Source organism: Python bivittatus, unplaced genomic scaffold (assembly GCF_059951505.1).
Source record: "Python bivittatus isolate LINGU-HERP-01145 unplaced genomic scaffold, Pbiv_v1 ctg000020_np1212, whole genome shotgun sequence".
Taxonomy (NCBI): Eukaryota; Metazoa; Chordata; class Lepidosauria; order Squamata; family Pythonidae; genus Python; species Python bivittatus.
The window spans coordinates 127,273,803-127,290,037 of NW_028277030.1; the positions used below are offsets into that span (position 1 = coordinate 127,273,803).

The 16,235-nt window shown below is 38.5% G+C and overlaps 1 protein-coding gene across 1 annotated transcript; it reads left to right on the forward strand.

The window, feature by feature from the left end:
- Positions 1-1,527: 1,527 nt before the first annotated feature.
- Positions 1,528-13,794, forward strand: CIMIP6 (ciliary microtubule inner protein 6; the record flags this gene model as incomplete). Its single annotated transcript, XM_007425797.2, has 4 exons — positions 1,528-1,818; positions 2,504-2,657; positions 9,405-9,520; positions 12,063-13,794. Coding segments are annotated over 4 exons (969 nt in total), but the record flags the coding sequence as incomplete, so codon positions are not given.
- Positions 13,795-16,235: the final 2,441 nt, after the last annotated feature.

Genomic DNA, 16,235 nt, shown 5'->3' on the forward strand with positions numbered 1-16,235 from the left:
ATTATTCAAAAAAAGTCCAGAATGTACATTATCTATGCAAGGTATAAAAATGGCCCTAAACTATTGGGGCTCTCATTTGTTTCATCATTCAATAAAGGTAATTTAATCAATAGAGATTTTTTGTTAGAGAGAAAAGCTGAGTACACTTTTCATACTCAACTACAGTAATGTAACATGACATGGTAATTATGGAAGCATGCCTGAAAAGCGTGATGTTTGTGATTGGATCTAACTAATGATTTGAATCATACCAATGAAGCAAGTTGGATTAAAGTGCTGGGGGAGTGGCTTATTTTTAAACCTTTCCCCTGTGCCATTTTCTGGATTTGAATTCCCCTTGCCAAGTGCTATGATCAGTTTCAACAAGACAGTAATTTAAATGAGAGAAGCAGCATGGATGAACGAATGTTGTTTTTTTTAATAATCACCCTTCTCTATATTCAATTTCACCACTTTAGCTGCTTTGAAGGATAAAAAAAAAAAAAAGAAACTGAAAACATCACATTGGGAACTTTCACTGTCTTTTCTTGGTATCATGGTATATTACAGTAATAGAAACTGAAGAAGAAAAGCATAAGGTTGGATTTCATTCTTTAGAATTGGTTTGCTTCTACAGTACACAGAATGTCCCAGATTCAATCCATAGTATCTCCAGTTAAAGGACTCAGGTAACAGTCTTTTCCACTGAGGTATCCTCTAGGTGTTTTGGACTACAACTTCCAAATTCAGTGGAGAAGGCTGTTTTGATTAATGCTTTGTTATAATTTCCTGCATTCCTAAATTTGCAGGCCAGATGGATGATGTATTGTCTTTATTATTTAAGTATACATGATATATGATCTAGATCAGAGTTTCCCAACCCAGGAACTTTCATCTGTGGGGGCCTCAAATCCCAGAATTCCCTAGCCAACATGGCCATTGCTGAGAATGTTGTGAATCGATCCACACGGATGAAAGTTGCCAAAGCTGAGAAACACAGATATTTTCTTTGCAAAATGGTAAAAAAATGCAAAAATAGTAAAATATCAATAGCTATTAACAGAAGAAGCATATTTTACCTCCTTGGTTTATACTCCCACGTTCCATTTTTACTGTTGTTTGCCATCCACTTTATTTCATTTTAACTTCCTCCATGTGTCACTTTTATTTATTGAATTGTCAAGACATTTTGTCTTTACTGTTGGATATTATGTTATTATGATGTTATTGTTGGATATTATGTTATTATGATGTTGTATTATGATGTTAAATTGCCTGTTATTTTGAGAAACAGCTCTCAAGAATCAGTCTAGTACAATGATAAAGAAGTTGGACTTGGACTAGAAATGTTCATAGGTGTCTGCAAGGAGGGTCAAAAACTGCAAGATAGTGGTCCAGTGTCATGACTGAAGCTCTGCCCCTTTTGTGCAATTGCAATGCTACACCTGCCATCTGGCAGATTTTGACACCCAACCTCCAGAGGACACTATTGTTGGAGACCCAACTTTAGAAGAAACAAGAATTTGCTAAATAAATACATAAAATTAAACAGTTGTTCAATTTAACCCTAACCCTCCCTTTCTTCCTTCTCCTCCTCTTTTTCTTCTTCCACATTCTCTTCTTTTTAGCCCAGATACCTTCAGAATATTTAACCTTCAAGTACCAGAAAGAAATAATATACTAGAGAAGATTGAACGTACACCAAAGAAACAAGAAAGATACTTACTGGAGTGGCGCAATAACCCTCAACCACAACATGCAAAGTATATTAAAAGCCACACCAAGTTGACGAATGAGTCAATATTGTATATAGAAACAGAGGATGCAAAAACAAAACAGGTACTTATTGTTTAAATAGTATAAAGTGAAACTGAAGCCCAGCTCCTACAAATGATATCAGGCAAAGTCTGGACTCCAGCACACCCTTCGCTTCAGCGTTTTGTTGTAGCTGTAAGGACAAATTTGAAAACATCCACTTCAATATTTAAAACAAGACACAGTTTGCCATTGAATCCAAATCAGAACAAACTGTGGTTAGTTAAACTAGGATTTGTGAAAGGCAGTGCTGATTCTAACTCATTTTAGTTATTAAGTTGTTTATTAGATTTATATTCCCCCTTTTTATTTCTCAGCTCAAGGCAGTGTACACAATGCTCCCTCCTCCTATTTCCCCACAACAACAACCCAGTGAGGTGGCTTTGGTGAGAGGCAGTGACTGGCCCAAAGTTACCCAGCCTCATTCCATGCCTAAGGACCTGACTTCACAGTCTCCCAGTTTCTAATAATGCTGAATTAGTTTAAAATGACAATGAATGCTTCCAATCTCTTGCTGTGATGGGAGCTAGATGAGGAGACGTAAGCCCTTGAGCCTGAGGCTCAGTTCCACGCACATACTGGTGAATTAATCTTTAGCATTACCCCAAAACCTGGTTTTGACTTACTAGCTCCTCCCTGGGTGATCTCAATTGTTGTACCTCTGTAACCGTGATATTGATGAATTCAATTCTTTTCATTGCCTGTGAAGAGTCATTGGTGGCCAAGTACTGAGCCCACTGTAGAGCGTCCTAAACCACCTTATGACAAGCAGAGCACTCAGAGGAATGATTTCCAGAAGCCAAACTGTATTTTGTCTCGGCCTGTTAAGCACCCCTCTAAGTTACAGCCTTCCTATGGAATAGGTAAGTCTACAGCAGTAGAGGGAGTAGACTCTAGTTGTTATCAGATAAAGACTGTTCTGATTTTGCTATTACTAAAAATAATCAATTTGATTGTCATGATATGATCAGTACAAAAAATGGCCAGCAGATATCTAGTACTGCTTGCAGAGGGTTTCTTCTTTCTGACAAGTGCTGAATGCCCATGTTCTGAACTCCAGTTGCTCATTGTCAAAAATGCTGTGTATTCTTCCTCTGTCCCCATTTAGACACTGTAACCTTTTTACAGTCAGCACGTCTGTTTCCTTTATTATATATTATAAAGCTTATTTTGAAACATGTCATTCAAATAAATTAGTCTGTATGGTATTGGGAGTGATATCATTGAAACATATGCCAATTGAGCCTCAAGGGACATTAGTTTCTGAATGTACAAGCATGCACTGTGTAAAACGGAAAAAACAATGTACATAAATGTAACAAAGCTAACCTATATCTATCAATAGATGTGCTCATATCCTGCTTTTGGGTTTCTCAGTTCCATCTGGGTAACCACTGGAGGAACCAAACGCTGGACTAATTGGGATGTTAATCTGACTCAGTGGAGCTCTTACATTCTTATGATGCATCTAAGATCAAAATTTGGTTGATTTAGAATCCCCTATGAGTTTACTATATTGTTTTTTAATTCAATATGGAGCCATTTTGCCCTTTGCTGTGACTTTCTACCTGTAAAGCAAGTGCTCTGCCACTGGACAAATGGCATCTTTCTAAGTTTCAGGCAGATTTCCCAGCCCTGTTTTGACTTTTTTGCTTCAACCATCTCCTATGGCAATATATTTTGATTTTAGGCTATAGACAGATGATAGTTAGTGGTGGAATGGGACAGGCAACCTTGCTTATAATATCTACATTCACCTTGCTGCATTCAGAGTGCTTCAATGGTCAGTAGAAACATGATGATAGTCAATAGCAGAAATGAGTGTCTACACCATGGGAAATGATAGTATCCCAGCTACTTGAGCAAAACAGAAATTATGATAAATTCTAGTGATCATACAGGAAGTGGCCACCTTTCACTGAAGTTAAATACCTTTTTGTCCTGGAGAATGAAACAAAAAGAACTTCCGATTTCCTTTCTCTCCTTTTCCTGTGAGCAGACTGTGATGTTGACACATGAGTCTTGTTTTAGGGTCATACTTAGAGCAGAGTCTTTATGAATTATATTAACATAAGCAGGCCATTCTGGCTTTGGTGATTCAATCCTCTGTGGCTTTTCTATAGCCTTCTTTTCAACCATCTAAATCTAGCTTTGCTTGTCCCTGATTTATGAAGGAGTGCAAGCCATCACAGTGTATGTTTGTTTGGAAACAGTGTGTGATGGGGCTGACTCTCTGGCAAGGAAGGTTAGAATTTCAGCCTCCATGAAAAGAATAGTTTACGACCATTGCATGCATGCATGTGTATGTATGTATGTATGTGTGTGTGTGTGTGTATATATATATTTCTTCCATATATGTGTCATGTATGTGTAAAGCCAGACAGAGAGTGTTAGAAAACTGCTGTAGGTAATTTCCAGTGTAATTTGCACCCAGCATACACTCCCAATCAATCCCTATATTGGGATCCGAACAAGCATACAGTTTAGCTAACAAAAAGCATAGTATGATGTTTACTTATTAAACATCAGCATACAACAAAAACAGTTAACTGGCAAAAAAGTTCAAAAGGCAGGCAAAAGCAGGGAGAGATAGAGGCATGAACAGACAAGCATTTACATTATCTATATATTTATATCTATCTATATCAAAAGATTTACGTATATTGGTCTATGTCGGTTCTGGAGTCACTAAAATAATACTGTGGATAATTAGTATGGACAAAGGGAATGTCTTCTAGCTATTCCAACTTTAACCCTTTAATTCACATAATGGCAAAAGAATAAAGATGGAGAATTGGACACCAGGTAGTCTCTCTTCTATTTTGCATCATGAAGGAAACAGTTTGGTGAAGGGGGATAATGTATCCAGCAGAGAAGATGCAGAATGATTGATATATATCTCACAAAAAGTGACTCTTTGGCAGTGTACAACAAGGATACAAAGCGATAAACATAAAAAACAGTCATGAACAGCCATAATGGAGCCAAAGTATTTTCAAACTATTTTCAAAAGCGTATTGAAATATTTTTGACTCTATCTGTCTGGACTGGGGAATTCTCTTCATAGGATTTAGGTTCCAGTCCCCTGATGCTCATTACCGCTCCTTAGTGAACCTATTCCAATTATCTGAATCCTTCTATTAAAGTGTGGGAAGCAGAATTGGGTACAATACTTGGTGGGATCTGGGCAGTTTAGAAGAAAGTGAAACTAATATTCATGTGACTTGGGAACTATACCTCTGCATATGCATCTTAAAATTGCATTTGTCTTTTAAGCAACCACCCCATACTGCTAACCCATCCAATTTTCATTAAACTATTATTTGAAAACATTTTTCACAGGTACTATTACTCTATTGCCAAGCCAGTTATTTCCCCATCCTATACCTGTCCCCATGGGCATCTATGGGGAGAAGGGGGTTGAAAATGTCAGGGTGGCAGAAACAACAGGACAATCAAAACCCATCCCCTTTTTTATGTGTGTTGTATGTGCAATGCATATAAAAAGGACAAGTTTTTGATTGCAATCCTATGTTGATGTTTTTAACCTACCCTGCAGAAACCCTGCCTGTAACTTTGATTTGTTTCCTAAGTACATAACTTTGCACTTATCTCTATTAATTTTTGTTCTGTTATTTTTAGGCATTTGATATTTGTAAAGTATCTTCAGTTGTTGAATATATATATTATCCAGTTGTAACACTTACCACAAGTATTAATTCCATATTGCAGATATGGCTGAGATAAAGACTTGCATAAGGTCAGCTGATGAGAACTGAACTTCAAACTGATAAATCCCTGATTTATAGTTCAATTTGCTAACATCTCATAACAGAGACTCAAGGTTCAAAAGGATCTTGATGGACTTGAACATTGGGCTCTAGCCAACAAAATGCTGTTCATTAGTGAGAATTGTAAGATTCTGTACTTAGATAGGAAAAGGCAGATGCACGGGGAGAAGATGGGTGGTACTTAACTCAGCAGTAGTACTTGCAAGAAGGATCTGGATGTCTTAGTAGACTACAGATTAAGCATGAGCCAGCAATGTGCTACACCTGCCAAAAGAGCCAATGCAATTTTAGGTTGCATCAATAGAGGTATAGTGTCAAGATCGTGGGAAGTGATTATAACACTCTTTACTGCACTGGTCAGACTGCACCTGGAATATTGGTGCAAGAAAGATGCTGGGGAACTAGAAAGAGTGCAGAGAACAACAATAATGGTGAGGGGCTTGGAGGCTAAGTCCTATGAAGAACAGAAGAATTGGGAATGCTTAGCCCAAAGAAAAGTTGGCTGGGGGAGACACGATAGCAGTCTCCCAATACTTGAAGTGCTGCCACAGGGAAGAGGGTGTGGATTTATTCTCTGAGGTTGGATGACGACCAATGGGTGGAAGTTTCACAGTGAGATCCAAACTCACCGTAAGGAGCAATTTCCTAATTGTGAGAACCATTAAGCAATAGAGAATCTTGCCTCCTGGAGTTATGGATGATCCATCATTGGAGCTTTTGAAATGAAGACTGGACAGCCATTTGTCTGGGATGATTCCTTTCCAATTTATTATTCTCTAATCATCTTAGCCACTAAGCTCTACATCCTGTCTACAGCTTGGAAATAATTTTTTCTACTATTATTAGTAAGGCTTCTTGAAAAGATGGAAAAGATATGAGAGCACAGCTTCTCCAGTCACACCCCTGTGTTTATAATGCGGTATGGGGTGGGGAGAGAGATAGCTTCCATATGTGAGTGTGTTGGCCAGCTGATCTGGAGCTATTTTTCTATCAAGATTTGGCCACAGCTTTGCAAAGGAAAAAAAAAAACTGTATTGAGGATGCTGAACTTGATGGAGCTATTCTTTAATGGGCTAGTTGCAAAAAGATATTCTGTGTAAGCAGTTATGGCTTATTCTTGCATATCAGGTTTTACAGGAGTTGAAAGCTAACCTGAAAGTACAGATTAGCATTTTGATCCTTGTTTTGAGACCAACTAGAGCCCCAGCACAGCTATTTTTTTTTATGGGCATTATTACAGGGAATGAAAAGACATTCTGGGTGACCAAGCCTAACATGGAACTGGTTTGGATTCACTCTTAAGCTATTACTGACAGATATTTATCTAGCTCCGCTCTGACCTTTAGTGAACTACTAAAGAAATGGATCTTTAGGTTAGCTCTTTAAAACCCTTCAGACAAAAATATGGCAATGGAAGACTTTCAATGGTGCCAGAATCCATACAGTGTAGAATGGCATAGGACAAGTGTGGGAGCAGTATAGGAGAACAAATATTACAAATTCTAGATAGATGCCATTTTAAATGTATCTATTTAATTAATAAAAATACATTTGAACCCATGATCAAAAAAGGGGAAGTAGATTCAAATCATAAGACTCAGAATGATGGATCCTGGCCAGTGTTTGGTGAATCACTAAGTGCCTGTTGATTGCTGGGCTTCTTACAAAGAATGATAGGCTGGAGTTAGATCTTCCCCTGATGCAGCAAGGTCTGTTATGTTCATGTAATAAGCAAGAATACACACTCATTTAACAGAGATTTGTTTAGTTCTTAATAAGATCTAAACTAAACCCCAATCCACCTGTGACATGAATTAAATTTACTAAATGAGAGCACATACTCCTCTCAGTTGAATATTCTCCTGAGTGGATGTTCTCTTGCCATGTACATGTAACACACATCAGCAGCAGATCATGCTTAAAAAGAAAAAAAATGTTACTGGAGTAACACCATATTAGAGAATTGGTTTCAGAATGCTGCCTATACTTTTGTACTTACAGCTTTAAAAATATAAGAAGTAGAGTAAAACCTGCATATATGCATATTAAAAGAGCCCTGCTTCATCCTGTTTCACACAGTGGCCACCCAGAAGTTGCTAAAATAAAATAAACATTTTCCTCTACTGCTTCTCTTTGTAGACCCACATTTCTGCCTTCAGTTGATTCCTCTGTAATAAATTGGCCCCAATTGTTCTTTAACTTTTGCAAAAGCCCATGTAGTCATCAAGAATTAAGCTTGACTCAAAGAAGACTTTTCCTTTACCTATCTTGTGTACTTACATTGTAAAAAATAGCTAGATAATTGCAGCAAACCTTATTACACTAGTCTGTTGGGAAGCAGGGGAGGTTGATTAAGATGCAAAGCAGGGGTGGCAACTTGTAGCCCCTCTAGATGTTGTTGAATTTCTGGGTGGAGCTGATGGAACAACTGGAAGACTACCATAATGTGACTTAAGCATAAATATATGTAAGTACACATTCTGCCCAAGAAGAACCTTGCCTTCAGTGATGTATCCACAAGTTCTTTGTTGTTGATGGGGACATTCTGAGATAAAGACATAGCTCCTTAGGGATGCATGTGCTTTGCCAGGAAAGGCCTCACGCATGGTTCCTGGAATTCCCAGTTACAAAGGACCTTAAGTGGCACAGCTAGAAAATACTTTAGAACCAGTTTTGGAAATTATGGCCAATCAGAACTGGGAGTACTTTGATAAACAAAATTTATAACACATGTAGCCTTTTTACCACCTCCTTGGTTAGTAATCAAATATGGCATCCATTTTGCTTAAAATAAAATAAAATAACTACTAAAGCAAAGCTGAACAACAGCTGAAAACAACTACAAATAAAATGTGAAGAAAAAAAAACTATGCTGCCAAAAACTGGAGCAAAGAAATAATGAGTTGGCACCTAAAAGATAGTAAAATAGATGCCTAATGGTCTGCCTGATTGTAAAACAGCTTCATAGACTTAATATACAGCTCCTTTAATCCCTCCCCATAAACCTAGCTTTAAGCGTATAACCTAAGACCTTTGCAATTTAATCTTAAATAGAAAACAGCATCAGTTTCCCATAAGTTGTAGAGTGGGATTTATTTAGCTGCTTCATGTATTTCAAATCAGCAATAGCTGCTAAAATTGTTCAAGCCTAACACACTAATTAACCAATATTCAGACAGAAATAAGAAATTCTGTCTATTCAGGCCTTCTAAATATTAACTTGACAGACCATGCATGTTTCTCTGGGAAGAGAGTTCTACTATTATGCAACATGCACATACTATATTTGTACCCCACTTTTTCTCTAAGGAGCCCAAACAACACCCCTGGGGTACAGAACAGCATCATAACTCAGAAGCAGGCTTACAGTATCTGTCCTCAGTGTGTGTGTGCGCGCACACATGTGTGTGTGTGAGAGAGAGAACATATGTGCACTCTTGGACAATTTCCCCCTCTGAATGGTACTTAAATGTCATGGGGAAAAGAAATGGTAGGCTGAACATGCAGGTAGGAGGGGATAGTACTAGGATAACACACAAGAGTCCCTTGCAGCAACATTAGAGGAGACTCTGTGCTGGATAGTCTGGCTCTGAGGCAATTATTCAGGTTATATTGCAACTTCCACAGCAGAAAGAGAGTTCTGAATGTGGGGCTCCTCCATTAATCCCTCCCTCTTTTCACTACTAGCTTTATTCTGTTGTGTAAGATTTGTGAATCTCATGTGTGATTTTACACATTTAGCTTAAAGCATATGATATGTTTAATTGCCACCATATATGTGCCCATTTTTTTTCTGTTGTGGTTGTTTTTATATCACAGTTCCACTTGCATCTCCTCAACTGCCGAGTCGCCTTCCGAGAATTTTCCAAGAGCAGCTCACTTTCAAACATTACTATAATGCCAGAGCAACTCCCTGCATCCCCTATCAAGGAAGGGTAAGGCGATGTGCATCCTGTGTTATTCACATTAATCAGGAAGCCAGAAGGATGTGTTTATTCCAAAGGCTCCAATACATTGTTTGAGCTCCAGGGAATGTTTTCATGCTTGTTAGATGTCCTTGTGTCTGGGTATTAGTAAGCAGCATGCCTGGTGTCCCTCTGGCCCCATGTCTTTCTTTACTTTCCATCACTTTTGTATTCTTTCTCTAACTCTCTTGTTCTCTACTTTTCTCCTTTATTATTCTTGTTTGCTTTTATCTTTATGCTTTTTATAACTCAATAAAGTTCTTATAAGAAAAAAGAAAAAAGAAAGAAAGAGGTGGGAGCCCTGAGGTTGGCGTATTGCAGTTTCACTGCCTTAATCAAGACCCTTGGGCAAAACAGCAAGAAACAGAAGATAGGGAGTTGCTAACACCGGGGGACAACAATGCAATCTATAGTGCAAGCCTCCATCTTTGTTTGCTTTGTTTCAAAAGCTACACCAGTTCCTCTTGCAAGCATTCATGCAATAAGTGATCTGAGTCACACAACATTACGGAAAGGCCTTAATTCTGTGTCCATTTACCTAGGAACAAGCCTCATTGAACTCAGTAGAACTATGCCCAACTGTACCGTCATCCCCAGTTCCAAACTTCTATTATTTCTTTCAAGGCAAACAAAAACCATTTCCAAAATATTGTAGTCACTTTGCCTTTCAACCTAATGGAAATAAACCCTTTGCTTACAAAATAGTTAAATCTAAAACTTTCCAGGCACATGAAAAAACATGTTTTAATTTTAAAAAATAATACCAGTAAAATTGTTCTTTATACTTAGTTATATGACTTTTAAAGCAAATATATTACCTTTTTAAAAAAATCAAATTTCTAATAATTTCTTTGGCTATGTTATAAAAGTGTCGTGTTTTTTTTTTAATAGGAGTAGGTAGCCATTAAAAGCAATAGTGGTGCTAAATCTGAGTCCCACCCCTGAAGACTCCAGCCATTAAGAGTCAGGCTTACTCAACTCTGGAGTCCTTGGGATTCTCTGAGCTTGGTTGTTTTCTTGCAAACGTTTCGTTACCCAGCTAGGTAACATCTTCAGTGCTAGAATGAAGTGAGGTTTGCTCTCTGTTTATATACAGTGGCTTGCCCTGCCAGTGTTGGTGGGAGTTTTGTTTTGTTTTTTCCCTCTGGTAGTTCCTTGATTAGGATATTGTTTACTGCTGATTGTATGTCTGGTGATAATTTTGGTGTTAATCTCTGCTTATCTGGATGATGATTACTGGTGAGGAGATGTTCTGATCTTTTGTTTTCCTTTCTATTGTCTCTTTTGAATAGTGTGTAGATGTGGTTTATCTCTATATGCCTGTTGATGGCTGTCTTGTCTGAATACCAAGCTTCCAGGAATTCCCTCACATTTTTGGATTTAGCTTGGTCTAAGATGCTGACAGTTTCCTAGTTGAAACTATGGTTAAGTCTGTCCATGTGTTGTGAGATTAAGGAGTTCTCATCATGTCAAGGCATGCCACAGTATATAAACAGAGAGCAAACCCAATTCCATTCTAGCACTGAAGATGTTACCTAGCCGGGTAATGAAACGTTTCCAAGAAAACAACCAAGCTCAGAGAGTCCCAAGGACTCCACAGTTCAACCCTGAGCTACACATATTCGCTTCTATTGTTACTCAACTCTGCAGTTTTAACCTGGCTTTTTTTCCTTGGTTATACTGAAGTGTGACAGAATGCTGAAAACTAAGTAGCAGAATGTACTTCTAGGTACATACAATATTTAGCATCCAGGGTTTATGTGCAGGATTATAACTGAGGTATGATACAAGCCACAGACCAGGAGGCTAAATGCTAGGAACTATTTTGAAAACTAAGATGAGAAAGAAATAAATGAGAAAGAGGTCAAGTCTCACCTGAAGATCAGGGAGATTCAATCAAGGTAAAGAAAAGTGGGGCTACAATCAATCAGGTAAATCAAAAGATTGATATTCAAACCACCAAACTTTTAAAGAATCTTTTTATCTGAGACCATCTGCAAGAAACTGAATCCAATTTCTTTTATTAGTTTTTTTCTATTTTTCTTTTCCTTTTTTTTTTTAAAGAATCCTATTGTTCTCCTGTGACTCTAATGGTCAAAGTCATTTGGGAACCAGTCATAAATTTTTCCATGTGCAAAAGCAAACAGTTTAGAATTGTATCCATATGGACATAGCAAGAAATGAAATCCAGTGCCCAACAAAAATAAGAAGTGAGCCACACATGCTGTGAGCAAGAGAACCCTGGAACTGAGGAGAAGGAAAGTCCAATCTAGGGGGTGCATTTTTCTTTTCACTTGTTGTTTTACCCTTCCCAGATTTTGCAGATTCAAAGATGCAATGGCTCAAGCCATTCTTCTGCTCTTCCCAGCTAACAAAAATGTAGGCTGCTGGCCAGAGGAGACAAGAAGGATGCTGTTCCAGTACTTGAACTTATAAATTAATTCTGCTTGCAGCTGCACCTCCCCACTATTTAAGCTCCCCTAGTTAACACTCACTTTGTTTTTCTTTCTAGAAATATGGCACAATTGTGTGGACAGAGAAGAAACCAAACAGGGAGATGATGCCTCCAGTCCAGGGGGCAGGTGCACTGGAGGACCCCAAAACAGAAAAAGGAGCCCCAGTAGAAAACGGTGTAACCGCAACCCATGTTGATTCATTAGATGCCCAGAAGACATCACCACCCTCTGAAGCACGCTTATCAAAACCAGCACTGAATTTGGAAACCAAGGCAGATGCCAGAACTCCAGAAATGGAACAGGAGAGTTCAGAGCTTCCTCAGACTGACAAAGTGGATGATGGTCGTCCTCATAAGGGGGAGGCTTCCAGCCCATCAAAAACAAATTCCCTTGGCGAACTGCAGAGCCCCTTACCTCCTCTTTGCGAAGCTGCACAATCACTACCTGACACTCAAGTAGCCTAGAAGACTTGTCTGGATGACAGGAGTTGGCCTGGTATAAGTTCAATACCACCAAACACAGACTGACACCAGCAAATTGTTCAGCGCAATAATTGCAATATATATTTATGACTATAGAAAACTAGAGACCCATAAACATGCCCTATGAATCTGTTACTTTCTCCCACTGGTGCAATTTTGTGTGTGTGTGCATGCATATGCTTATGCAAAATTATTTGCTGGAGAGTCTATTTAATACCTGACTAATTAAGAATACCAGTTCTGAATTCATTAACTACTAATAATGTTAGATATGAAGGTAATTGCAATATTTTCCATATTTTGCAATAGCATCCTGGATTGTTTTATTAAGATGTTGCATGTTAGGAGCCCATCTAATGTTTCTAAAGTATATATCCTGACAAAAATGCCAGACTATTACAATTTGGTGCAAGAAATGTGATTTTTGGATGCTTGGTGGTGTCATCCTGTGGTTAATAGAAGCAATTGCTATTTTTGTAGGAAATGTGACAGCTAAAGTTCACAAGAATGTAAGATATGTTCCATTGTTCAGTGCAGCCAGGAAGGACACCTTTATAACAACCTTTATATTTGCTGAAAACTTTTCCTGAACTGGATTTGATCTCCAGTCACATCTGCAGATTGGATTTAAAATATATTGATAGATTTATCCCAGCCATTGCCTTAATATCATGCCAGGAATATAACACTTTTAGCAATGTTTGAAAAACTTCCCAATGGTCTTTTTAGGTGGGCTTTAAAAGGATCCCTCTGGGATCACACCAAATTATATCATATTCACAATGCTCAACCAAATTATTTTGAGAGGTTTATAAGTAATCCATAAAAGCAATACCTTTCATTTGTTCATGCACAACATTAGAAATTCAGAGGTTTCGGACTTCTACTGCCCATTAAGCTACATGTACAGTATACTCTGTATGCATTTGTCTTTCTTAAATACTGCTTACAGTTATGTGTATTTTATGGGCGTACTGTGAATTTACATGGGGAAAAATGGAATGAGTTTACTTATATACTTCTAGTCATTTTCACCATCTTCAATGAATGTCAATATAATTTGTAAGAGTTTAATCCAAACCTTTCCTGGCACGCACAGTATTTACCCAGCAAATATAAAAATATGATTTAGGTAGTTATAGTTATGCTTGATAGCAGTTTTCATAACTGCAGAAGCTGAGGGAAGGACGGACTCAGGTATCCTTGAAAATCCAGAACATACTATAACTACAATAAGGTGGCCAAGGTTAAGCACACAGAAATTTAAAAAATAATAAATCTTGCACTATCTACTATAAATCAGGAAGGAGCAGTCTTTTCAGGCAAAGAATTCAGTACAGGTATCCCCCCACATATTTCTAATTACAAATGAGTCTTCAACTATTTGTAATTAAAAATGGGCGGGAGTGACTTGTCCTCATGTGAGAATACAGAAAGAAGATGTAGCTATCATACCAATTTTCTGCCACTTATTTATTTATGTATTTTTCACTCATTCATTTGAAAATCTGGAGAACAGTGGGCATTATCCAAGAGTTAGTAGTACTATGGAGCCCTGCTTGTCTTTTTGCCAACCCTCCCTCCCCGTAAGTCAGTGTTGTCCAAACTTGGCCACTTTAAGATGAGTGGACTTCAACTCCCAGAATTCCCCAACCAGCCATGCTGGCCGGGGAATTCTGGGAGTTGAAGTCCACTCATCTTAAAGTGGCCAAGTTTGGACAACACTGCCATAAATTGTTAGAATGGGATGCTCTGACAGGAATGTCGCCTCACAAAATCATCTCCTTCAGACAAACACAGATGGCAGCTGCTCAGCATGACAGGAATATCAACTACTCGCTGTGATTCAGATCCAAAGATTCTCTGATTTAGTGAAAAGTATTTGGGAGAGAAAGCACACAGCATACCCTGTTGCAGCTCTAAATGCCGTATTTCATATTCTTCTCTTTGGTTTCCTCATCTCAGGAATACATTTGAGGGCTCATGGGGTTTGCTGCGGAGGTAAGAAAGCTCCTGTTCGCAAAGCAAAATTCCACTCAGGGAAGTAAGGATTTAAGACTTGAATGTGAAAAATCTGTTTGAGTATTTGCCGATTCCATCCTGAATTTTCACTCTGACAGGATTTTGCTTTCTGCTGTGCTGGGAGACTGGATTAAGCTCCCAGGCCTTCACTAGAGAGAAACAAGGGACTAGTTCACTAACTTGTCCCAGAGGATAATACAAGTGAGCAGTTCCAAGTAGGTAATCATGTTAGTAATTACCATGACAATTACATTAGTAAGTAAAACCAATCAGTTCAGGAAACAGCCATACTGTTACACCAGGTATGGGCTTCAAAGCGTCATTGAAAGTAAAACCTGCCTTTGAAAATGCAGGAGAAAGGTTGCCGTGTGAACTTTTCAGAAAAAGACATTTCAGACACCAGAACCACGACCGAAAATACTCTGATTTTAGTGAAACTAACCTATTTCCATCTGAAGCAGGACCTTATCTGAAGATCAAAGTTCATACAGATCCACGCATTAATAAATTCATTAGGAATTCAGCCATGCTTTTATTCAACAGGGAATAGAAACTTGTTTATGGCATATCAATCCCAACTTTCTCGAAGCCTTTGCAATAGTTTTTGAAACCAAAGGTCAGAAGAATTACCTAGTTGCCTCATTCCCCTATTCATTCTGCTACAAATGCTGGTGCTGAAACAGCAATTGAGAAGAAGAGATACTTCAGAAAATCCCAGATTTAATCTCTAGTTGTAGCAATGTGGTACAGGAAGGATAGGAAAAAATTAGCCTGAGAGAATCCTAATGCGACACCGGGCTTGGGTAGGTGACCAATAGTCTGGCTCAGTGTGTTAGGCATAAAGTTCTTTAAAACTGGAAGCAGGAGAACATTTATCTACTCTGAAATCTCTGACACAGCCTTCCCACCTGGGCATCAGCCAGCTGTGTGAATTTCACTTCCCAGAATTCCCCAGCCATCATGGCTGTTGCTGAGAATTCTAGAAGCAGCAGTCCACATATCTGGATGGTTCCAGGGTTGGGTAATGTTATCTCGGTACAATGTGAGCAGGGCTGCCATAGATTCTTCTGGCTGATGATTCCCTGAGCTTGCTGTCAGACCAACCTCCCTTTCTTGAAACTGATTGGCGATCCAAGTATATCATCACAGAGTTTCAGGGGGGCGAATAGATGATGGTGGGGGGGCACACAACAAGAGACCCCTTAGGCCAGAAACAGCCTTATCATTCTAAGATGAGCAAACCGCTGCCTCAGTTTAATTTCATGCAGCCCTTGGATTGATTTTGAAAGTCCTCTGCAAGTATTCAGTTCAGACTTTTGGCAAGAGCATTCTGTCCCAGCCTGCTGTGTGGTGTCAGAAAGTCAGTGTACAAAAAAAGCTAGAAAATTTTGGGTTCAAATGCATACAGTGATTCAGAGGATTTTAAAGATTAACATTCAACTGAAACCAGAATGTTTCCTCTTGGGACTGATGGATAAGCAGTTGGAAAAAAGTCACGGAACATTGTTTTTATATATGATAACTGCAGCAAGATTATTATACTCACAAAGATGGAAAGATCTGGCAATACCTACCACAGAGGAATGGTTGGTAAAGATGACAGAACTCGCTGAAATGGCCAAGCTGACCTGTTTGATTAGAGAAAAGACAATAACTATGTTTATTGGTGGCTGGAAACCCCTTATGGACTTTTTGCATAAACAAGAAAAAATGAACTTATGATTT